Source organism: Taudactylus pleione, unplaced genomic scaffold, assembly GCF_031769625.1.
Source record: "Taudactylus pleione unplaced genomic scaffold, aTauple2 ptg000236l, whole genome shotgun sequence".
NCBI lineage: Eukaryota > Metazoa > Chordata > Amphibia > Anura > Myobatrachidae > Taudactylus > Taudactylus pleione.
The window spans coordinates 5,001,262-5,027,068 of NW_028284638.1; the positions used below are offsets into that span (position 1 = coordinate 5,001,262).

General features: G+C 42.4%; 1 protein-coding gene across 4 annotated transcripts in view; it reads right to left on the bottom strand.

The window, feature by feature from the left end:
- NPNT (nephronectin) overlaps positions 1-25,807 on the bottom strand; it is a 120,733-nt gene that overhangs the window by 14,810 nt on the left and 80,116 nt on the right. For 2 of the 4 annotated variants that reach the window (XM_088479476.1, XM_088479475.1), the window contains 5 exons: positions 19,458-19,577; positions 16,358-16,477; positions 15,597-15,731; positions 14,639-14,761; positions 12,635-13,186 (listed from right to left, as the gene is read on the bottom strand). In XM_088479476.1, coding sequence (XP_088335602.1) covers positions 12,635-13,186; positions 14,639-14,761; positions 15,597-15,731; positions 16,358-16,477; positions 19,458-19,577 — 1,050 coding nt within the window. Of the gene's footprint in view, positions 1-12,634; positions 13,187-14,638; positions 14,762-15,596; positions 15,732-16,357; positions 16,478-19,457; positions 19,578-21,971; positions 22,065-25,807 lie in introns of all 4 variants that reach the window. The other 2 variants (XM_088479477.1, XM_088479474.1) reach the window with 2 other exon arrangements.

The window sequence follows — 25,807 nt, forward strand, 5'->3', positions numbered from 1 at the left end:
ATGTTTTAGCAGGCCTCAGTAGTGGATACAGAAGTACCCTCATATAGTGAGACGCCTGGCGCAACTAAGCCTCTCCAAGAAGTGTAGCGTACCATATTTTCCTGAAAATGTTTAATCTGAAAGGGGCATAAATGCTAGACGATAAAAGTGAACAATATGGACGATGACATTATCGTTCATATCGTCCAGTGTGTATGCTCAAAACGATGGACAAGGCGCTCCCGTGGGTCCTTCCACGACATCTGTTGTCGTCCGAACATGCAGGTGAATCTGACAATATCGTCAGGAACTGCATGTTCGGGGAAGTGCAGGGTGACATCACAGAATGGTGCAGGGTGACATCTTTTGCCCGGGAGATCAAGGCCAAACACTAATGATATCGCTCATGGAGCATATCATCTAGTGTGTATGCCACTTTAGTCGCATTGCAGACGCAGCTATAAGATGCTCACAGTGTACACTAGTCTGCAACAGAATTGTTTTTACACATGTACAATATGGTATGAAGCACAACGGAACTTAACGTGAGGGAAAGCCGTCGCTAGCATCAGAGCCCTTTTAACCAATTTAGACTCAGTCTTTCTAGACCTCAAATTTATTGTCAGACACTAAACGGCTTCTGTAGGCCGCAATTAATGTAATATTCCCACAATCTGAAGGCTAGTGTATCCCATACCCAGATTTTGAAAGTAGACTGAGAGCATCTGTTCTCTAATGTCAGCCTTTGCATTTTACAGCCCAGTGCTTTTCACAAATGTAGGCGGCAAGTAGCTGGTTGATTGCCTGAGCTTCCGGCTTCCTCTATCTGCCAATGGATCTGCACTTCAACCGGCCAGGGAGAGGAAGGAGTTTGATTCCACCCTACCTATTTAATATGGGCTAATAGAAACTGAGAAGAGGTTTCTGTTAATACATTGTTGGATCACTTGCTATATTAATCACAGTAGCAGCCTATAAGTGTAACATGTAAAATGACAGCAGGCTAGGTGATTTACGACTCAGTGACCTGATCTGACATGTCTTACTATTTTCCTATCAAGCCAAGCCTCCTATTTTCTTTTCTCTTGATGACTTTTAACTGATCGAGTGGTATCATGGAAGTAAGCAATGAAATCAGTCCTGTCTACTGTCTATATTTAGCTTAATAGGTAAATTATTTTTCATACTCATTCTCACATGTTTTTATTTTTATTACTATAAAAAACATACTATTGTTTCCTAAAATAAATATGTTATTCTTTCTACTTGCACCTCTTTTGATTCTCCAGAAAATCCCCAGTGTCTTTTCTCCCATGCTGGGCCCTAAATTGAGTCATTAGTACACTGCCATCTGTCTGTAATCACAGAGGCTGGTAACACAAAAGAGGACTGTTACATATCAGTAATGTGAGGGGATTATGAGACTGAGGGGTCTATTTACTAAGCAGTGTTAGGAGAGAGAGTGAAAAGTGATAAGAAAATGATAAGGTGCCAGCCAATCAGCTCCCAACTGTCATCTCACAGACTGTGTTTGAAAAATGACAGTTAGGAGCTGATTGGCTGGTACCTTATCACTTTTCACTCTGTCTCCTAACACTGCTTAGTAAATAGACCCCTGAAACTTTTATTATCTATTAATTGTGTTATATCCAAACTTTATTATTAGAAACCCAGAACACGTATCCCTTTATTAAAATGACTTTTGGGAGAGAGAGTAATAAATATATTTCTACATCTTACTTTGATTGGTCCTCCTCTCTTCTATCTTTGCTTGCTTTATTTTAGTGTACAGATGTGTCCTTATACGTCTAGGGTTAAACAGCCCTTCTAGTTACGCTATGCCATGAAGTGACTCGATACCGCTGAGCGTCTTTTCGTGCAACTTCTTCAACTCCTTCAAATGCGTCTTGTTCGCACAGAATGCTACATTACAGTGTCAGCGCCTGTAACACTTCCACATAGCATTTCGCATGTAGATACACCCGCAGTCGCACAGAGAAAATAGGCATGCTGCATTTTTTTTTAATCGGCAGAAGCTGCTTGTGCATCCTATTCACATCGCTGTGTGAATAAAACACATTTGAAGGTAAAAAGTTGCACGAAAAGGTGCTCAGTGCTACCAAGTCACATGAAGCTCCCGCGTTATGTGTAGTGCGTCTTGTAGCACACGGAGGATAGATGTATGTGGACACATCTGTACAACAATTCTGTTTAGCAGAAATTACATTGATTGACTCTTGGGGCACACACAGATGAAGTCTATAATGGGGTATCTCTCAGCTTCAGGCACCTGCCCAATCCACCTTATCATTATTACGCACCATGGTTTCATTGTTTATGTAATAAGCGTTTTAAGTAAACAGACCCACACATGCAACTATTTTATTAAACTGAATTAAAAGGTCTTTTCTCAAATTATCCATTTCCTGAGTGATCTTTATAAACATTGAATGATCATAAACTGATTTAATATGCTGCACACATAACAATGTATTTATTTTTAAATACTGGGCAATTTTTAAAGTTGCACTCTTATATTTCTGAAAGATCTCTTAGACTAAAGCTGGGCATTTACTATACAATTTTCTGTCAGATATCTGTCCAATCTGGCTGGTTGGAATGAAAACCTGGTAATGTATGGGAGCAAATGACAGTCGACCATTTGCTCACAAACACTGGAAAATAGGCAAAAATGCTTGTTCAGACAAATTGGTTAAAGCACATAAATTTAACCAATTTGAACAATTTTGTTTGTCCTTTTTTCAGTGTTTACAACCATATGATCAACTGTCATTTGCTCCCATACATTACCAGGTTTTCATTCCAACCAGCCAGATTGGACAGATATCTGACAGAAAATTGTATAGTGGATGCCCGGCTTTAGGGTTCTGATTATCAATAAACAGCGCTAGAAAAGATTCCCTATCACTGCTTATTGCAGCAATAGAAAATCTTCTATTGCCACAATTTATCAATAAAAGTGTGCCATGCCATCCGGCAACCAGCCCCTCTGGGGGTCTTCTGCACATGTGGAAGATGGCAGTGTAAGTGGCATCCTGTTCCACATTGAAAATTGAATAAATAAGAATTTTAATCAAAAACTAAATCTTACAAAGTAACTTTTTGGAAAAAAAAGCTTTTTTATAATAAAGTATTCTTCCTTTATGGACAAAGTTATCCCAATATTGAGATTACAGTAACAACAAGAGGATTCATGTGGCACATGTACCACCTCAATCCTTCTTATGGATGTAGCCAGCAAAGGTCATCAGCTGACAATACTTGGCTGGGTGGCTTCATACATAAGGAGAAGCTGAATTTCAGGGCTTTTATCCTTATTATAAATCGACCAATGATCGAGCCACTCATCAAATATAATGCGATAGAAGGATAATTATTTACTACCCTAAAGATTGCCATATAAAGACGAAGAGCATTACATATATGACATCTGAGTAAGCATTTTATTAAAGAGAGAGGTTGATTGAATATGGATGTACACGATGTACAAAAATGGAGACATCTGAAAACATCCAGCAAATATGGTGACACAACATAAAGAACAAGCTTGGGAATAAAGAATGACTTATTCTACCAACATGAAATATTACACTCACTGGTAAGATAGGAGATCAGTTTTCCCAGTCTGTTGCCAAAATACCAAACACACTGATTTAGATCAGCCTTGGCCCTACAGCAGTAATACATGAATATGTTGATAACGCGGTCCTTGAAAGGTCATAAGTCTGTGAGATATTTAAAATGCGGAAAGAGGCCTATATTAAGTGTATATTTAATCGGCAGTTATTAAGTTACTAGGACAATTTTATAGATCCACAAGTCTGGATAGGCTGCTAACTAGACAAGAAGAGACCATAGGGGCTGATTCAGAAATGGACGCATCTTCGGCTGCAGCAGATCTGAGAAGTTATGTTAATGCAGCAGAAAGCATCTTTTGTAAAAAGATGCTCACTGACGGCTCTCAGATCCGCTGCCTGCTTTTGAAGGCGCAGCATTGTATCATCATCGCGAACATCGGCCAGACCATCGGACATCTGTGCAACCCTAAGGCTGCTCAGAATGTCTAGCTGCCAAAGCCAGTAAAGCTGCTTCTGACTACATGCCTCCATTTTTATGAAACACGTCCCCTTCCGACCCAAATGGTCAGTCCCGAAAACATCATTCAATAGCCACCAAATCTTGACTACGTCCAGTGCTAAATCAGCTCCTGTCCATTAATGAACTCAGGGGCTGATGTCAATATTCTATGCTGCACCTCACACTGGGAGTAGGAGAAAGCTGACCATAGCCAACCAAGTCCATACCTAACCCTGCTAAATTGCACATTAACCCACAGAGATAATCTCAATAACAAAACAACAACATATGCAACTCACTTATAAAATTTTTACCAATCTATAAGAACCTTACATGAATTCTATATATAATACTTCACTTTAATTAATCTGATTGCTGGATCAATATAACAGTAACAACTGAGGAGTCTATTTACTAAGACATAGCAATAGGCCTGATTTCCTATTGGCACTTGTTATTGCCATAATTTAGCAATAAAATCTAGGTGGTGTGGCTGAAAACAGGGGTAAGGTTTAACTACTACTTCACTGGGCTAGTCAGGGCCGCATATAAGTAATAGATCCCCCAGTGACCCTCAGATTCCCCCAGTGGTAATAGATCGCCCAGTGACCCTCCTCCCCCAAGTTTCCATAGGTTTCCTTTGTAGCATTGCTTCCCCTGTGCCACTAGATCACCCACTGCTCAATGGCAACAGAACTCTCCCAGTGGCACTACCTCATCCCCCGTCATGCACAGCAATGGGGAAGCCCCACTAATCTCTACGCTCCCAGTCTGATGATCTGATGAGAGGCTGATGATCAGCAGAATAGTGCCAGTTCCCTTCTTTGCACTTTCATTTTTGGCACATGCACTCCAGAATGCCATTCACACGGCATCCTGGGGCACAAAATGGACATGAGCAAATCAATGCAGAACTGATTTCCTCTTAATATTACGGGGAATGGATGAGGACAGCATGGTCTCATGGGATGCTACCATGTCAGTGAAAGATAATCCCATGCATGGCTATAAGAAAGCTGGTAGCCGCCACCAGGCTATCTCTCCAACAGTCACCCCTGCGGGTGTCCCTGGGGACAGTCACAGGAGATATGTGCAGGCAGGACTTCTTTGAAAAAAATACAGTTAAAAAAATAAAAATATTTAAAAAAGAATTCAAATGTAGCATTTTTTCTCTGTATTTTCATATGTTATCGCCAAACTGAGAAGGAGAAGGCAGAAGAAAGGTTGTGGTGGTACATGTGTCAAATAGGCTACCTCATGTTTTCCAAGGGGAAACTATAGCTAGAAACCAATGAATCTTATTGTTGTTGGGGATTACTTCTAGCTATAGTCGGAGTTAACGTCTTCATAGTAAGCACATGTTGTCATCAGAGATAGGGCTTTGCTCCATTTGATAAATAGACCCCTGAGTGGCAGTGAGATGGGAGGGGATTTCAGTGCATCTTTCTCAGAGTCATTCAACCCATAAGCAGCTGTATCAGCTTCTTTAGCTGTTGTGTTCATGGCCTCAAGTGTACCTCTTGTATCCCCTCACCACTGTATACTGTTATAATAATATCCTATAATATTAGTGATAAAACAGGAAGGTTGTAAAGTTGGAAACATTTTCATCATTAAGGGATTTTGGGCCTGATTCAGACCCACTCGCGAGCGGCTGTCCGCTCGCAAGTGGGTCGATGTTATGCACTGAGCATGCGCACGACGGAGGGAGCTCCGTCGTGCGCATGCGCCAGACGCGACGAGCGAAGGAAAGTCCTTCGCTCGTTGTGTCCGATCAAAGGGGGCGTGCTGTCAATGTTGTTTGACAGCACGCCTCCTTTGGTGGGCATGCCGGGGGCGTGCCTCCCTGACGGGGGCGTTCCCACGGGAACGCCTCCCGTCAGAAGCCGGCCCACTGACATCACTAGTGATGTCAGTGGGAGTGATTTTGGCTCTGATAGAGCCAAAATCACTCCGGAGCTTGCGGTTGAAAACCTCAACCGCAGGCTCCGGCTCGCAATTTCGATGGTCGCGATGGTCTCGACCATCGCGGCCATCACAAAGCACGCTCGTATAGCCTGTGGGTGGTGACCCACAGCTATACGAGCGTCCAGGAGGACGCTCCATGAAAATGGAGCCCGGCCCTCATTCAGAGCGTGCGCTCTGCTCAGAGCGTACGGCTCTGAATGAGGGCCTTTGTACCTTTTGGGTGATTCAACACATTATCACTTCTCGCAGACTAGTGTATCACTGGGTGTCTCTGCCAGTACCCAGCACACTTGTGCTGTGCCTGGTGCTCTCTGACTGAGAATTATAGCAATGTCGTATAAAAGCCACATGATCCAGAACACTAGGAAGGATGGAAGGTTCGCCCAGTAGCTGTGTCTAGTATTCTTCTCCAGCTCTCATAAAGCTTCCTGAAGAAATCAGTGGTGCTGTACTGTACAAGGGAGCATCTTTGGAAAAGGCTTTGGCCCTCATTCAGAGCCGTACGCTCTGAGCAGAGCGCACGCTCTGAATGAGGGCCGGGCTCCATTTTCATGGAGCGTCCTCCTGGACGCTCGTATAGCTGTGGGTCACCACCCACAGGCTATACGAGCGTGCTTTGTGATGGCCGCGATGGTCGAGACCATCGCGACCATCGAAATTGCGAGCCGGAGCCTGCGGTTGAGGTTTTCAACCGCAAGCTCCGGAGTGATTTTGGCTCTATCAGAGCCAAAATCACTCCCACTGACATCACTAGTGATGTCAGTGGGCCGGCTTCTGACGGGAGGCGTTCCCGTGGGAACGCCCCCGTCAGGGAGGCACGCCCCCGGCACGCCCACCAAAGGGGGCGTGCTGTCAATCAACATTGACAGCACGCCCCCTTTGATCGGACACAACGAGCGAAGGACTTTCCTTCGCTCGTCGCGTCTGGCGCATGCGCACGACGGAGCTCCCTCCGTCGTGCGCATGCTCAGTGCATAACATCGACCCACTTGCGAGCGGACAGCCGCTCGCGAGTGGGTCTGAATCAGGCCCTTTATTCGTTATTTCATGGCTAAACTGGCTATGAGTTGCAGATGTAGTAGGAAACCAAAAATTCACACACCCCTGCCATTAAACAGTCAGTTCCAGCTTTGCTCTGTGCTGTGAATGACTGTTAAACAGTGATGCAACACATAGGATTACAATAGGACTTCATATTCTCATCTTCTACACTGCCCATCAGATCTTGTTCCATCTGTACTTTATTTTAATGACATCTTTTGCCCACAAATTATGTATATCTTAATAATGCTCCTAATATTATTTAATTGACATTGGAGGGTCAATATTATAGAGTTATTTACACTAATAGCAATTTTATTTATCTGACATTGAGGGCAATATTATTGATTTAACAATGGGGCAACACTGGTACTGCAAACTGTTGTGGCACTACAAGTACAAGTACTCACAGGTGCTTATGTGGTGCCACAAGAGACTGCACACTATGTTGAGAATGTCACCCACTAGCCAGAGATCTTGTCTGATTCACATCTAATTTTTGTATACTACTTAATATATTGCCTGTGTAGAATGCTTCCAATTAAGAAAAAAAACTGGGATTGTGGTTCAGATCAGGCAGTTTTCAATGAGGCACATTGATGTTAGGGATGAGGTCAATATTCCGGAAAAGGGGATGCCGCCATCCCGAAGGTAAGTAGGGGGGGGTTAGGCACTAGGGGGAGGGTTGGGGTTAGGCACTAGGGGGGGAGGGTTAGGTTTAGGGTGCGGGGAGGGGGAGGTTAGGTTTAGGCACTAGGAGGGAGGTTAGGTTTAGGCACCAAGGAGGGATGGTTAGGGTTAAGAGAAGGGTTAATTTGGAACCTACACGTTGAGTCATACGCTGGACTTAACCTCTTTGCAGCCATCTTCCAATTTTATTATAATTTTATTATAATTTTTTCCCCATTACAGTCTATTCTCCAAATTTGATAGTATACCCCTGACCATATTCATTTGTATAGACTGTCATTTCCTAGTGTTACATATGTTTACGTGAATGACACTATTTAGTAAAGATTTGTATTTGAGAGCATTTACAAGTTTGTTTCCTCTATATATATCCCATTAGAACATCGGCAAAGACACCGTAACCAGCATTTTTGCTATTCATTTGACATTTATTAGGAGCAATCAACAACCACTGCTTTCACTACCCTTACTGATATTTTGCACATACCATCAGAAAATGAGCTATATAGCGCATTTATTTGTTTACTTTATCATTATAGAAATTGCAGAAGGCTAGACACCCTTCTATATAAGTGCAGTCTACCCCGCACATTTAGCTGAAGTCCGGTGCGCAATTATTCCTCTTTTTACCGTGGTTTAATCAGTTTGATCAGAACTGCAGAGAGTGGGACGGTACTGATTGCCCAGGCCAAGGCTTGTTGGAGGGGCTGGTGGGGATCTGTGTCAGCTGCTGACTTTGCAGCATGCCACGCATAGTATGGTCAGCTGATGAGGGGGACAATGTCCTCCTTTGTAGTGTGTGGCTATGCGATTGCACAGTATTTTTTCATTTTTATTTTGTGAGGGGAAATGGCCACATCTCCTGGATTTGGCCATGTGCCCTGTCTTCCCTCCCAAGTACTCGGGTCCTTGTTAGCTCTCGACGGCCCTGAGTTTGATTACCAGATTTCCAACAGCTTTGTTTTGCTTGTGTATGCAGGAGAAATAGACTTCTATGAGTGAAAAATTATGCAATTACTATATCATAGAACCTAGTCATATTGGTCCTGCCCACTCCCCGGTTTTATTCTTCCCATCCTGCCCACTTCACTAGATAGCAGGCAGGATACAGAAGGACCGCCCACTCCTCCGGGACCCTGGGGGAGCTCCCTGAAAATTCAGGGGTAAGTATGGTGTTAACATTTAGCGTAACCCAGGTTTTGGGACCAGACCAATATGTTTAGTTTCTATTACCTCAATGTTCTGCCAATGTTAGTTTTGAATGCAGGATGATTCTTCACAAAAAGAGAACATATAGTTGTAATCATATTATTATTCTGACAGGCAAATATGTGCTGCTCCATCGTGTAATGTGTAGTATACCGTAGTAGTAACATACACATGTACTAACATGTAGTATAACATGTTCACATTATATAGACAGTTGAACAGTCCTTACAATTCACACAAGATGGCAGATGTCATAATATGCACGTCATAGTGGCTGGCTTGAAATGAACTCTTCCTGTGTTTTCCCATTTACCACTTTTATGATATGCCTGGACTCCTGTTTAAGACAGCATACAGAAATTTGAACAGCTGATACCCTCATCTCTCCTGATCCCCTACCAGCATTCCTTTCAAGTCATGGATGTCGGAATAAGCCCGCCCAATCTTAATTGACAACAGAAAGCTGCTATCTAGCCTATTACATATAAAACTAAATAAAATAAATGCATCATGATCAAACACCCTTAGGGTCTCCATAATTTTTCAAGGCACTCCTAAGCCAAAATAATGTTAGAGAAGTCCCTTTTTTAAGTAGTTGGGTCAAAATAACATAATAAGTATTTAAAAAAGAAAGAGAAAAAGAAATAGAAGAACTGTCCTATTCTTACCTATTGCCCCCTCCATCTCTCTCCCATTGCCCACTCCATCTCTCTCCCATTGCCCACTCCATGTCTCTCCCTTTGCCCCTCCATATCTCTCAATTTTCCCCCTCCATATCTCTGCATTTGCCCCCACCATGGCTCTCCTTTTGCCTCCTCCATGTCTCTCCCTTTGACCCCTCCATATCTCTCTCCTATTGCCCCCTGCATGTCTCTCTCCTATTGCCCCCTGCATGTCTCTCTCCTATTGCCCCCTGCATGTCTCTCTTCTATTGCCCCTCCATCTCTCTCTCCACCGCAGGGCACAGATTGGGAAGCACTGCCATAAATGGAAAGTGGACATGGATTTCAGCCAATGTGGACATGATTGGACACATGTGGTAGGGGTTTGAGTTGATCATGGATGGGACTTATCCTAATTTTTAAAATGTTGGGATGTATCTAATTTCCTATTTTAGACCAAGATTATTAAATTTCTAGCTATTTCCATTGATACAGGTGTCATATAGGACCATTTTTGCATTTACAGTACCCATTTTATATGTAGCAACAATTGTCCACTACCACCTATCTGTAACCAATCAGGGCAGCACAGATGGTGTAATGGTTAGCATTACTGCCTCACAGCAATGAGGTAATGGGTTCAATTCCCACCATGGCCCAAACTGTGTGGACTTTGTATATTCTCCCTGTGCTTGCATGGGTTTCCTCCGGGTACTCCGGTTTCCTCCCACACTCCAAAAATATACTAGTAGGTTAATTGGCTCCAAACAAAAATTTACCCTAGTGTGTATGTGTACATGTGGTAGGGAATATAGAGTGTAAGCTCCACTGGGGCAGGGACTGATGTGAATGGCCAAATATTCTCTGTAAAGCGCTGCGGAATATGTGTGCGCTATATAAATAACTGGTAATAATAACCAATCACCCCTGTTTGGGCCTCACATGGACCCATAGATGGTTTACCACCTGTTCCCCATTACTCCCTTAGGTTCACTAAACATATTGGAGCTGAGTGAGTACTATGCCAGTTTGAGTATCTTCAGTGAAAGTGCTTTGTGCATTCTCTGTAAGCAAATGCACGCAGATGTACCTATGCTGACTTAAATGATTCAGGTACTTACACCTGCCTGGACCTGGAGTGGCAGAACGGGGGAGGGAAGTAGTGATCTAACGTAGATGAAGTGCCTTCATTGTTTGGGCATATATATAATGTCTTTCTTTGTACATTTTAGCGAATTTCTGCGAGGAGTTTTTTAAGTTATCCTGATGCCGAGTGAATGTATATTTTACAAGCAAAACAAATACTTAAAAACGTAAGTATAAGTGACACATGCCTGTTGTATGTCAGGCGTAAATGCTGCTACTGTTGACATGATTGTATTACCTGGGATCGGTATGTTCAAATCCCGACATCGGAAGCCCGGCAGGGGTGAAGATCCCGACAGCTAAAAAAGGTAAGTACCCCTAACCCTCTCCGCCCCTAACCCTAACACTCCTTTAGGGGTGCCTAAACTTAACCTTCCCCCAGTGCCTAACCCTTACCCCCCTCTAAGTGCCTAAACCTAAGTCTCCCGGGGGGTGCCTAACCCTAACCTCCCCCCGGGGGTGCCTAACCGTATCCATCATTTCCCCTAGCCTGAACCTAACCCTCCCGGGGGGTGCCTCACCCTAAGTCCCCCCCGGGAGCTCCTAACCTAATCCTCCCCCCCCGCGCGGCTGTCGCGCCCAGCTTACCTACGTTCAGGATGCCGGGCATCGGTCACCCGGCGTAGGTAAAATGACAGGCGTCGGGATCTCGATGCCTGCCATTTAACCCTTTCCGGGATTAGACAGTCGGGAAGCCGGCGGTCGGGATTCAGTCCGTCGGCTTCCCGTATTACCTTGCCATGTGCTTGTCTCAGCATATAGGTGCAAGTAAAGAAATTTTATGTGTGGCCTTTTTAAATTAGTGACCGACTTTGTATCAGGCTCATTGTACATAGCAAATCATGTGAAATAATGCAAGCTTGGCTAATCCTGCAATTATGATCACTGCTTTCTTTGGCACAGCAAACTAAATAAATATAATTTTCAATGATGAATTTAAGGTTACATGAACTGATTGATTGCGTTCAAGTATGCACAATCCTCTGTTAGTCCTTGTACAACAAGAAGCGATATTAGATATTGCTGAGATCAGTATGTCCTGTATAAAATAAAATGCACATTGTGCTGTCTAATCTTAATTGTAACATTTGTTAAATATTAGTTGTTAAAGTTATGCAATGCAAAAGTATTCTCATTACTGCAGCCACCAATTAATTAATAAAATGAGATTGAATGGATTGTGAATCAATCTAGCTCAAGGCTGAATGAGAATGGAATTCTTAGTATTTACCAAGGGAAATTGGCAAACCACCAGAAAAATATGTATTAATGGTCTATTTAAAAGTGGCTCTTCCCAATACTCTAAACATCTCTCCTATCAAATAACATTAGAGACATTTTTTACTGGTTAAATATAAAATCTTTTAGAGCGGTTCTAATGGCTCCTTTAGAAAGCCATGTGAGGGCCTGGATGTATGGGGCTATTGGTGAAACTTCAATGATGTAGCTGGGGGTGAATCCTCATTTTACTGTAGTTTAAATGACTTCCAATGAAAACCATTTTAAACAGAGAGAAAGAGAAAGACGAGTTCAGATATATTTTAGTTTAGATGACTGCTAGAAGCTTCATTAGTTGATATGATTATTGAAGTGCATTATTGAAGAAAATTTCAGGGGACTTAAATAGTCTGGAGAAAAGAAGTGACTCTGAAATACTTGTTTGAATCTTCACTAATAGCACAATAGAAGTTATACTGTGTTTTATTATGCAAGATTTACCATTTGTGTTTCTTTTGAATATTATATCTTGTTTTACAGGTTTATATTATCAGAAGACTCAATCAGTAAAGACTCAAACTTATCAGTAAATTCACTAAAATGTTATTATTGCAAATACTCACTGAATACATCTCCCCGTTGTTTCCCTTGATCTTCAATCCTGTTATCATCTGGCAGTCTAGTTGACGGCTGTGGGGGAGCAGTGGTTGGTGGTGGCTTTGTAACTGGCTGGGGTGGCCTGGTGGCTGGCTGGGGTGGCCTGGTGGCTGGCTGAGGTGGCCGGGTGGCTGGCTGAGGTGGCCTGGTCACTGGCTGAGGTGGCCTGGTCACTGGCTGAGGTGGCCTGGTCGCTGGCTGAGGTGGCCTTGTGGCTGGCTGGGGTGGCCTGGTCGCTGGGTGGGGAGGCCTTGTTGCTGGCTTTGGTGGCAGCCTTGTTATGGGATTAGGTGCTGGCCGTGTTGTAGTCTTGGGTGTTGTCCTTTGATAAGGCTTTTCTGTAATAGAGGGTGAAGGAGGCCACTTAGGGTGTCTGCCACCAAAGTCTGGGATTCTGTTGCTGCTTCCTTCACTACCACTCAGTGTGCTGCCATTCCCCTTAATTATGTTTTTCATACTATCTTTACCTGGTAGAAAATTATGTGGACCTGATGGATCAATCATAACTCTGGGGATCACTTCAAGAGAAAAGAAAACACAGCATTAGACAGTTTCTTTTGCCACACCAGCCCTATTCTCAGGTTTCATTAATTTACAAATTGAGGCTTCTGTACTTGTCTTGCTGTTTACTAATAATCATATATATCCACTTTTAAATTATTTTATGCATCAAACATACTGATTATTGAGATAGAATACTATACATAATTACTATTCTGTTTTTGTAGAAAAATGTTGCTCCAGTGAATTGTAACATCCAAAAATATAGATGAAATATATACACAAACAAATGAAAAAATACTGTACAGTCTTCACTTTGTTCCCATACAAAATGTCCCATTGAGCAACATAATTATGATGGAAAATATACCCTATGAGGTGCCCTACACTGCACAGAGGAAATACAATCTGCCTAAGCAGACTGGTAGGCTTATTTTTTTAAGAATTACCTATTATTAGAATGTTCCAAAAACTTTTCTTATTTTTTATAGAATACAGCTGAAATTAGTTAAAACAGTGTAAACAGTGGTGTAAAGGATAGTGGTGCTATTCAAATAGGTCATGAATACTAATTATACAAATGTCAACACACCATATGAATCTGATCTCATTTTTACATATTTATTTAGAAAATTATCCATTAAACTAATAGGTTTAAAGAAGACTAAAGCTGGGTACACACTAGACAATGTCTACCCGGATGATATGGTGGCCGACATATCGTATCTGCAGTACACATCAGAACGATGTAATAAAGGATGGAACAATCTCTCGTTCCATCCATCATTACCTTGCATGCGATATCGTCTGGTTGACCGTGCAGCATGGCCGACCAGAAGATATTGCTAACAACCACGGGAGTGCACAGATTGGGCGTACACACTCAACGATCTGGCCAATATGTCATACCGATTCAATCAGAAACGGCATATCGGGCCGGCATCGCTCCATTGTATACCCAGCTTTACACAACATGTGGCATTCCAGCTGTTGAAGGACCACAAGCTGCAGCAAGCCACAGGATACCAACCTCTTGTTTAGAGTAACCCATCTGCATGAATGTATTTATCACACAGGCTTAGGGGCACAAGCCAACAGCAGCATTGATGAATATGCATACAGCTCAGGAATTAATCTTACATGAATTCCATCTACGTTTCTTTTTTATTGAGCAGCATGCCATTTTTTCCAACTGAAAATATGAACTTCAGTAGATGGTGTTACTCAGGAGCCTGTGCATTGTGGACATACACTTACTAAATCATGACGTCTCAAAATGGTGAAAATGAAAACTGCATGGCCGAGTTCATATTTCAAATAAAAGTACACTGTACTTAGCAGCCTACCTACCAATCTGTTCAACACTAGCCCCATCTATTATAAAATAAATGGGATTATCATGCTTTTAACACCCTACATAATACTTTTATGTACACCAATTATTACACTGAAAACTACAAAGCACATACGTGCGCAGTCAGCTCCACTGCCTCGGTATCCTTCATTGCATTTACACTTGTAAGATCCTGGTGTGTTGTAGCATCTTGCATAGTTACTGCACTGATACTGACCAGTGTAGCATTCATCAATATCTGTAAATAAAAGGTAACAAGAAACAATACAGATGTAATAATACATTTGGAAGACAAACAAATGCAGCAAAATAAAACCCTCCAAGTAATCTATAATCTGCAACAATGGAAGCACTAATGTACTGTATGCCAAAAGTCACAGTAGAACATTTTAATTTTCAAATAGTAAAATGCATTGCTCTCCCACTGAAGCAGCCTTCATAATGTACTGTACATAAGTACATACGTATGTAACTGTCATTATAAACTGCTCTGTTATTCCATAGGTTTTATTGTGAAATCCTTTATCAGTAGTCTCTATAACACTCAGACTAAGGTTACCAGGAGATCTAATGATGATGATGTATTGTAAATGAATAATCCTTAATACATATACCAATAGAGGCTGATACTGGCCTTTATGTTATCTGTCCGATCCACTAACCCCCTGGTCAGACAAATTTAGGCTGTGAATGGAGATTATGTAGTGCACAGGTTCTCAAACTCAGTCCTCAGGACCCAAAACAGTGCATGTTTTTTAGGTCTCCTCACAGAATCTTAAGTGAAATAATTAGCTCCAAGTGGATCTATTAAAATGCGTCAGTGAGTAATGACTACACCTGTGCACCTGCGGGGTGATCTGGAAAACGTGACCTGTGTGGGGTCCTGAGGACAGAGTTTGAGAGCCACTGATGTAGTATATGGAGGCACTCCAATTATCTTGCAGTTGTCCCCTCCCCTGTCCCTATTGGCTGGTTGATTACACAACCAGTGTATTGTCAGTTTTAGGTTTTAACCTTATTTAAAAAAATCTCTATGCAATGTAACAATAAGCCTGTACAATGCCTATACTTACCAAAACACTGGTATTTGCCATGAGCATGTACTAAGTCATATCCAGGATGGCACTTGCAAATATAGCTTCCAAAAGTGTTCACACATGTTCTAAACCTAGGACACACAGCTTTTCCTGTTGAGCACTCATCAACATCTGCAGAAGGGAAGTGGATATTCAGGTTAGCACTTTAACAGGATACAATTATACTATATATAGTATACAGATACGAAAAGTCTTCGTTGTTACATCTTTGTATGATATGTACTGTATATAGTGTCATAAATGAAAACAATAGCATTGAAGCAAATGTTGAACCCATGCTTGTTGCCAAAAACAAACGTTGATGCTCTCTAGCTGGAAATAAACCTTTATTTTTATATAGCACTACAATGCTATTGTATGACCCCCTGAGAGCTTGTAATATCACACAAGTTAGGTGCTAAGGACATATCTAATGTCACAAGCAAGCTAATACAGGACAAGCTTTCTCAGAACATTCCAATCAATGCTACAGAACACAAGGTATGAATCTCATATGCATACAGTATGTCATTTACACACTGACACAATGAAAATTCTTTTAATGTGCACACCTGGAGCAAACAGATGGTAGCAACCAATCAGAGATTTGTATTCAGCAATGACATTACTGAAACCAAAATATTACCTTAGTTGCTGTGGGCTACAAAACATGGAGCTACATGACTGTGTAATTTCCCCCAGGTTTATAATGTGTTGGTTTTCTTCATCACTACCTATTATATATAAGTTTCACTTACCCAAACAAGTTCTCCCATCTGGTCCTAATTGCAAACCAGGAGAAGGACAGCGACACCGGACCTCTCCTTTCACTACATCGCAACCATATTGACAGTTTGCCATGGAGCAAGTATGTGCATCTAGCAGAAGACAGCAAGCATAGGCAGGTTTAATATTACTTTTAGCAGCAATAGTAGCTTATGAAGTACTTATAATGCAGGTATTAAATGTTCCATATTTTTTGCACTTTTAGAGCTTTGTTTTATTACTCTACAATTAGCCGTGTACCTGCACCGTGCGGGGAAATGCTATATAATTAAATAGCATTTTCATTGTGCGATAATTCAGGGGTTAATGAGCGGAAAAACACTAATTCCTTGTAAACTGCAGAATCAGTGGGTTTACCCGTGCATTAAACACTCGATGGTGCCTTTTTCTCGCTAACTTTCATCGCTGGGAAATAAATTGTGGGGTTAACCCCACTAATTGAATTGCTGGCCATGGGTAACGCTAATTGAATTCCCCCTTAAAGCCCATGGGCCTGATTCTGAGTTGTAATTAATGCGATCACAATACCGGACGCCTCCAGCGAAAGGAAGCCCTATGCAACAGTACTGCATCCAGCCCTGAGAGTAGCCATTATCACTAGTGACGGCACTTACATCTACCTATAGCTGCAGCAAGGGCAATAATTGCCAGGACAGGAAGCTGAGCTCCCGACATGTCCTAAGGCACCCAAGCCAAATACAGGTGCCACAAGATAACGACAGTGCCGCCCCCTCAGCCTTGCACCTTGGGCTTTGGCTTTGTTTACAAACCCTTAGTTACAGCTCAGCACCTATCCCATGCTTGATGCAGGAGATGAAACTGAAATTGGCATAAATTCTGCATACGCTCAACTCAGAATAAGTCACAATTCTAAATACAAGCACAGGACAAACCCACGGGCTGTTTCTCTTACGTGCGAGAGTATTGTTGCCACCTGATAATGAGGTTGGTGAGAAGCAACTGAGCTGCGTCTGACATGAATTGCTCGTAGCTGCTTAAAGTTATGTATGGCGGCTGCAATGCATGCACAGTTAAATTGTGAGACGCTGTCGCATTCGACTTGTGTGCAACTCAGAATGAAGCTCTAAGTTACTTCATCATCATGGATCTCATTTATTTCTATAGCTTATGAAAGGGTTGGGTATGAAATCCAGGCAGCTGTATAGCCAACGCCGGAAGCCCGAAATACCAGAATAATGACGAGGCAGGTAAGTATACTAAACCTACCCTTCTCCCCCCCCTAACCCTAACCCTCACTTGGTGGTGTCTAACCCTATGTCCCCCCAGGGGTTCCTATACCTAACTGCCCCTTCCCGCACCCTAAACCTAACCCTCCCGGGGTGGTGCCTAACCCTAACCTTCCCCCAGTGGTGCCTAACCCTAACCCCCCCTTCCCCTAGCCTAACCCTAAGTCCCCCCAGGGGTGCCTAAAGCTAACCCCCTTCCCCCCCACGGCTAACAGCTTACCTTCGTTCAGGAAGCTGTCGTCAGGCTAAAGATAGGCATCAGTATTTTTAGACATCTATCTTTAGTACCAAGTCGGAATTTCGACTCCGGGATTCCATCAGACGGCTTCCCGTGCCTCGGTATTCTAACTACAGCCCTTATGAAACATCCACATGTTTGTATAAATTACATTCTATTATAAGAATTGACATTGCAATACATATGAAGAAGGTCAGTGTTTGAGCAATCACATTGAAATATAATTTTAAAAAATAAATAAATAAAGTCTAAGAAGCAACTATGCCAAAATTAGGATTCCCTAATTGATGGTCAAAATACTATTAGAGATAATTGGGAATGTATATGTGAATTCCGATCTGCTAACAAGAATTTGTAAAAATTCCCCCATCTAGTAAAACCTCTTATCAAGGTAATACTCATCCTTGTTGCTGCTCCTCTAGATCCAATCTGCATAGCAAGCAGGACTTGCTCTAGTCAGGACACTGCTGACCAGACAAGCAGCTTCAAACACCCTGTACAAGTCCCACTCATTTTCAGGATTCTACAGCAGCAGTGTCAGGTTTGGGTGAAAAGACATAATAACTCCTCCCTGGCCCCTTCTAAATGATAATTTAGGGTAATGCTTTGCCTTTACTGCTGAGGTACTGATATTCAATATACTGATCTGAACATTATTAGGATCTTCAGAAGTTCATGTGTCTGGACAGTGGATCACACACCTAAAAGTAATCCAAATAAAGGGCCTGATTAAGTGATGGACATTAATGTCACTGCTGCTGTGAATTTCTGCGTAGCGCCTTTGCAAAAATATGGAAATGCCGCAGCTGCCAGGATTTTATTGAGCTGCCCACAGCGGCTTTGTAAATCCAAGCAATTGCGTACAAAATTGCAGCATCTGTTGCAGGTCAGGTGATTATCGAAGACTCAGAATGGCCTACTGGAACTGTGACCCCGGAACTTTGCATCTGGATTGTAGTCGCAGTCTGTAACACGCCCCCACTCCCCATTCACTCCATGCACAGTGCGACTTAGATGCATGCACAGATCACGATGACTGCTCAGCTGTGGAAACCTCAGCATTAAGCCCATCTCTGAATCTAGAGCAAAGTACCTACATCCTGTTACTATGCTCGGTGACACTGCATCTCAGCATCCTTCTTGTAGCCATGTGCTACATGTACATAAATGGCCATACTGTACCTGGGTCACAGTATGTATGCACTAACATTGGAAATTGGAAAGCAAGTAACTAAACTGAATCCTGTGAAAAACATTTCTGTGAACGTTCGTCATAGTAGCTACAAGTTACTGTAATAGGGAATGCAGAATATTAATGTGCTTAGGTTTGGGTAAAGTGTTTTCTACTTATACCATTACAGTATCCTTTTTTTATAATCCTAAATTTAAAAAACAAAACACTTTATTATAAAGTGTACCAGCACTAGTATTGCACGTGAACAGCGTACAAAGACATTCTACTTTTAGTACCTAGAAAAAGAGAACAAGAAGAACAGACGCATGTGCCAACAGTCATTCATTTCAATAGTTCATCGTGCACTAATGAGGGAATAACAATGTGAGTAATGTTGGACTGCACTGACTTACTTGAACACGATCCATCGGGCATCAGCATGTATCCATTCAGACAATAGCATTTGTAACTGCCATATGTATTCATGCACCGGTACTTGCAAGGTCGAGGCTTCAGTCCACATTCATTCAGATCTACAGTATATTGAGATGACAATTAAATGAATGCAAACAATCTCTTTTGTAAATGCTTCATTTACAATTTTGTAGATTTTTAAAACTTTAACAACTTTATTTACTGTGCAATGATATATCATCATAGCCCTGAAACGTACTTGTCGTCTTCTTGTTTTTCAAAAACATAAGTAGACAGATCTTCACAGTTCATGAATACAGCTACAGTACAAAGTGTTGACATTCAAGTAAATGTAGGAATACACAAGTGCTTTGACACTAATATAAATAAGAGTGATAATAACTATAAGCAATATATAATACTAGGTAAGCTTGTCTGACCATTATGTTTGTGTGGGTATCATGTCCTTATAACATGGAATTTACAAATCCATAAGACGTTCAAGCTCAATTATTGCATCTCAATCATGACTTTGTGTCTCTGTACTGGGTTTGGAAACCAACTGAGTTGTCTCTGTGAGCCCTCTTACCTTTACATGAACGCTCCATATGGAACACAACAGACCAGAACATAGGTCACACGTACATAACATGTGAAATAATGTGAACATAAACCTTCTATATAATAAATATTAGGTTCTGTAATAAATTACATCTTAAATGATTCAAAAAGTAAAGTGCACTAAAAATGTAACTATATACACACTAAATTACCAGACACAAATCTTAAAGTATCCTGTGTGTAAGTAGTATAAATAATGACCCTCTTACAGAGTACTGACAAGTCTGGGAGTACCTCTGTCTTGGATCTGACATACTGCAGACCATACGCAGCAATGAATGAATCAGACTTTGAATGGCATATTAAATAGTTTGTAAAAAGGTGCCCGGTTGATCACCCCGAGCGATTCACTGGACTCTCTCCTGTCCTATCCAAACCATTCACAAGAAAAGTTTTTAAGACTATTCCAGAGATCCATGATCATGGTTTTGTCCATATATTGAGTGAAGGATTCTGTCCTGCTACAAAACGTAACTTCTTTTGTTTACCAAATGTATTGAGGACCTGACTGAAAACATCAACACAATCAAATGTCAAAGAATATGATTAAATAACATTACACATTATATTTTTAACATTATAGTTTTATTTTCCTAAATTCTGCCAAACTATAATGAATTTTGCAACTAAAAATGACATATAAGAATGCATACAGAATTGTAGTAATTGCTCTGATTATCAGCATAGCCTGTATCAGGAAATGGAATGAATGAAGAATGCAGCCTGGAGCTTCCCATTGAACAGCCGTGCTGTGCACACAGTGGTTGTATGCTTCCCTGTGAGCATCTGTTTATAAGCCAGACAGCAGCAACCATGACATCTGACAAACTGTCTACCTCAATGACGTGAAGATCCATCCAGGACTAATGCTATTAGGAAATCAGGTATGTCAACATAGTGTACATTTCCCATTTGTACAGATTATCATGCTGCTTGTTGGAAATGCATAGAGAATAGCATTTAGAGAAGTTACTTTCACAAAGTCAGCGGCTCTGCCAGAAATCTGAAAATGGTGCTTTCAGTGAAGAAAGGAGAAAAGCAGAGGCGCATACAGTAAGTACACTGTTCATACAGATGTGCAGCTAACAAGAGAGACTATGAAGGGACAATGGCTTCACACTGTGCTATATAAGATGTAAGTATAGGTTTGGCCTTGCAGGTAAAGCTGGGTTTGCATGAAAAAATTATATAAAAAAGTGACAGCATGTCACCCAAGAGTAGGTGACTGTTGTAAATGTTTGTGTGCCTTACTGAGTGAGACCAAGGGTAAAGTGGTGTAACCATACAGGCCTACAATGCAAACACTGTCGGTTATATCAGATAAATGATAACAATGATAATAATAAAAAATAAAAAAAAAATTTCAGGTTGGCTTGTACCAGCCTCCTACATATCCAATCACCACCATTTATAAAGTAGTGTGTTTGGTAGTGTGGCATGAAGTACGGCTTTTCCCTGGCTTTTTAAGAACTGGGCTCATGGATTATGCATATTAGAGTAGATGGGATTGTACAGAATACATGTACAGTACATATCCGGGATGTAATAGTTAGATAATGTACGCTGATTTAGGTGTAGACTATACAAAAAATGAAATGACATCAATAATGCAGCTTGTCACAGATATCTGTAAGAAGTTGTCCCCTTATAGAGAAGATGTGAAATAAAGTTTGTGCTTCAGAAGTAAGGAATATAGGAAAGACATCATTCTCATAAAAGGAAGGTTCATGCCAAAACATGGCTGCATAGCATGCCTTAAGCCTGGTTTCCATGTCACAGCCATCAAGTTATCCCAACAAGGGGAAGCCTGCTGCAGAAAGACTCCGTTCATTCCTCTACAGCCATGCGCTGACAAGGAGGGCACTGGCGTAGGAGAGAGTAGATATTCTCACCCCCTGGAGGAAACCCTGTTGCTGGAACATCCACAGGATGGTAAAGAGGCACTTCATGATACCAGTCAGGCTGTATGGTCAACAGGCTCTCATCTTCATATGGAGGAAGAAGATATGGTCATCGATGTTCTAGTTATAAATTGTGTATTGTATGAGAGAGAAACATCACTATACAACACAAGAGGGCTCATTTACTAACATTGCAAACCACTTGAGTGGTTCTCAAGCTGGGCCCTCAGGACCCCTAGCAGTTCCCATTTTCCAGGTCACCTAGCAGATACACAGGTGTATTCATTACTAACTGACCCATTTTAAAAGTTCCACAGGTGAAGCTAATTATTTCACTCGCGATTCTGTGAGGAGAACTGGAAAACATGGATTGTTTGGGATCCTGATGACGGAGTTGAGAACCTGTGCACTAAACCATAGCACCCGATCTGCATTTAACTTTTAACCATCTACTACAAGTAAGACAAGGAAAGCACATGTATGATTGGTTGCTAAGGTTTATGGCAGATTTTCCTCCTAAATGCAATTTTAGTAAAGGAGAAATATGGCCTGATGCAAAGTTGAACATAACTTAGCCAATGATACTCCCTCTTTGTGTGCAAGGAAAAAAATGCATACATTATTCATCCATATACAGAGTTGTACACATGTGCATACATTATTCATCCATATACAGAGTTGTACACATGTGCATACATTCATCCATATACAGAATTGTACACATGTGCATACATTATTCATCCATATACATAGTTGTACACATGTGCATACATTGTTCATTCATATACAGAGTTGTACACATGTGCATACATTATTCATCCATATACAGAGTTGTACACATGTGCATACATTGTTCATTCATGTACAGAGTTGTACACATGTGCATGCATTATTCATCCATATACAGAGTTGTACACATCTGCATACATTATTCATTCATATACAGAGTTGTACACATGTGCATAGATTATTCATCCATATACAGAGTTGTACACATGTGAACAGACCACCTCTGCTCAATACACTGAGGACCTCATTCAGAGTCGGTCGAAGCGGCCGAACGGTTGTACGGGAAAAGGGTCCGGATACGCAAATGATTCCCTCGCAAGTTGCGTCCCTAAGTGCGGATCGGTAGCTGGCCGACCAAGGGGAGGAAGCGGCCGGAATTAAAAAAAATATGCCCCCTTCTCGTACGCAATGCACGTCATCTCCGGGCATATAAGGATTAATCGAGACCATCGGGAACCATCGGAACTGGTCGTAGAGCTTAAGGTTGACCATACCCTCTCTTAAGCTCTACGATCATGTCAGTGTAAAAACCTCCCATGTCACATGTGCCATAACGCTACTTTGTCAATTATGCACTCCCATAAACCGCATGCACTCCCATAAAACGCCGTTCGCATAATTAGGCACGCCTGCGTTCGGATCTCCACTCCCCCGTATTCAAGCACCTTCCCCTGTTACCACCCACAAACGCCTCAATCTGTCACTCAAACTACCGACCTGGCTGTGTTCAAGGAGAGAGAAATTTCTGATCATAGCGGCTAGTTTGCGCACGCGCATTGTGAACTTTACGCATGCGCAGTATAGCGAAATTTGGTGGCGTACGACCGTGCGGCCGCTTCGACCGACTCTGAATGAGGTCCTGAGATTCATAGCTGTCATTGTCTGCATAGCCTACAATTCCATTGGCTATGACCATTGCTATGTGAGACTGCCCCGCGGCAACCCAGCTACGTCTACTCAGTGGCAAGCTGTATACAACTCCTGCTTGTTCCTGGAGCATGTGCAGTGTCGAAAAATGCACGATACGTTCCAAAAACAATCGTCCATTCAACTGGCATCAGACCCTTAATGAGTACTGTAGTTATCACATTATAAACACACACATAAATATTGGGAAATAAGATTGTTATGCTCAATGATTTGCTTCCAGGAAACATCAGACTTTCTATTTTTTAAAGTTGAGGTGAATTGGTTTTGGTTGATTGCATCGGATGAGAACATTTTTGTTCTGGCAGCTTCTAAAAAGCATTTAGGACAATCAGGAAAATGAAAGAAAATTAGTGCTTCGCAGAAGTCTCTATTATTTCTCTTCTTATTTTGTCTCAAGTGCTGTCTGTGGGGATAATGTAAAAACCAGGCCCATAGGGGATGCAGCTGGGAATCTCTTTTGCATTAAAATAAGGAGAAATTGCTTGTGCTATAATGTTATAAGTCAGTATCTTAAGGCTACATAGCACCTGCATCTAAACTTGTGCAGGCAGTGAAGAAGACATGAGCAGGAAAACCCTGAGCGTGATATTACATTGCCCAGGATGTCTGGATCCTATCCATAGTAATATAATTGGTGCCCTCATTTGTCTGAATGTTTCCTTTTTGTCTTCCACCTGTTGATGGCTGATTATTTCCTAGACATTTAATAGTCACTGAGAATTTAATCCTTCGTTTAGCCACTGCAAAAAAGTAATCACAGGACTGATATCTACAGGCTTAAGACAAGTGTACACTCAAATTAATTATTTGTTCACCATTTCTCTTCTATTTTTATTCAGAAATACAACTATAACAAAACGTATGCTCAATGTGTGCTTTATTAATGGTCTCAGGGCCTGATTCAGCAGCGATCGCTAATGCGAAAGCAGCTCCGATTTCGCACAGAATGCAGCTGCGAAAATATGCTAATGCCCGCCAAAGCTCACCCACCCTAAAGACGCCCACTTGTGCTTTCTCACATCCATCCAATGTCGCTCTTCTAAACATCGGTAGCATCGACACACATCGACAACTCACACTGCATTTACACCAGGTCTGACCAGCCACAGACACTGCAAGTCTCTTCGCACGCAGTGGGCCCACAAGCTGCGTATGCAGACACAGTGGCTAATTTATGCACGCCCAAGCAACGGCGTTGAAACGGACAGGCATGACTGCGTTTCCCAACCACTCCCCTGTCACCACCCCAAACGCTGATATCCTGTCACTCACTCTGTGATGGATTCCTCTGTGCGTGCGTAATTACAGGGCATTCGTAGCGCACGTGCAGTGCGGCTTATACGCATGTGCAATGGCTAATAATTAGAGATGAGCGGTTCGGATTCTGTGGAATCCGAACCGCTCCGAACATTGGGGATCCGAGTCCACCCGAACCCTGTTCGGGTGTTCACCGCCTGACTCGGATCCCCGTTCGGGGCCGAACGGCGGCCGCCTGATGTCGGATTCTCACTAGAGAATCCGACATCAGGTCTCCTCGCGTGTAGGGCAGAGCGCAGTGATAGCGCTCTGCCCTACACAGACACAGACACACAGCCGCCAGCGGCAGCTGTGTGTTTGTTACAGCAGCCAATGAGAGTCACACAGACTCTCATTGGCTGCTGCACGGAGGGAGCCGGCTGGAGCTCACACATGAGCTCCGTCTTCCGGCTCCCTCCTCAGCGTGTGACAGAGCGGACGGCGCGGGAGCGGGGATACAGGTAAGTTTTATTTTTTTTATTTTTTTACTTGTCAAAGGTCCGGGGGCGCTACTGGGGGGGGGGGTCTGCACTACTGGGGGGGTCTGCTACTGGGGGGGGGGCTATACTACTGGGGGGGCCATACTACAGAGGGGCCTGCTACTGGGGGGGCTACACTACTGGGGGGGGGGTCTGCACTACTGGGGGGGGGTCTGCTACTGGGGGAGGCAATACTACTGGGGGGGCCATACTACAGAGGGGCCTGCTACTGGGGGGGGCTATACTACTGGGGGGGGGTCTGCTACTGGGGGGGCCATACTACTGGGGGGGCCTACTACAGGGGGGGGCATACTACAGGGGGGGCCCATACTA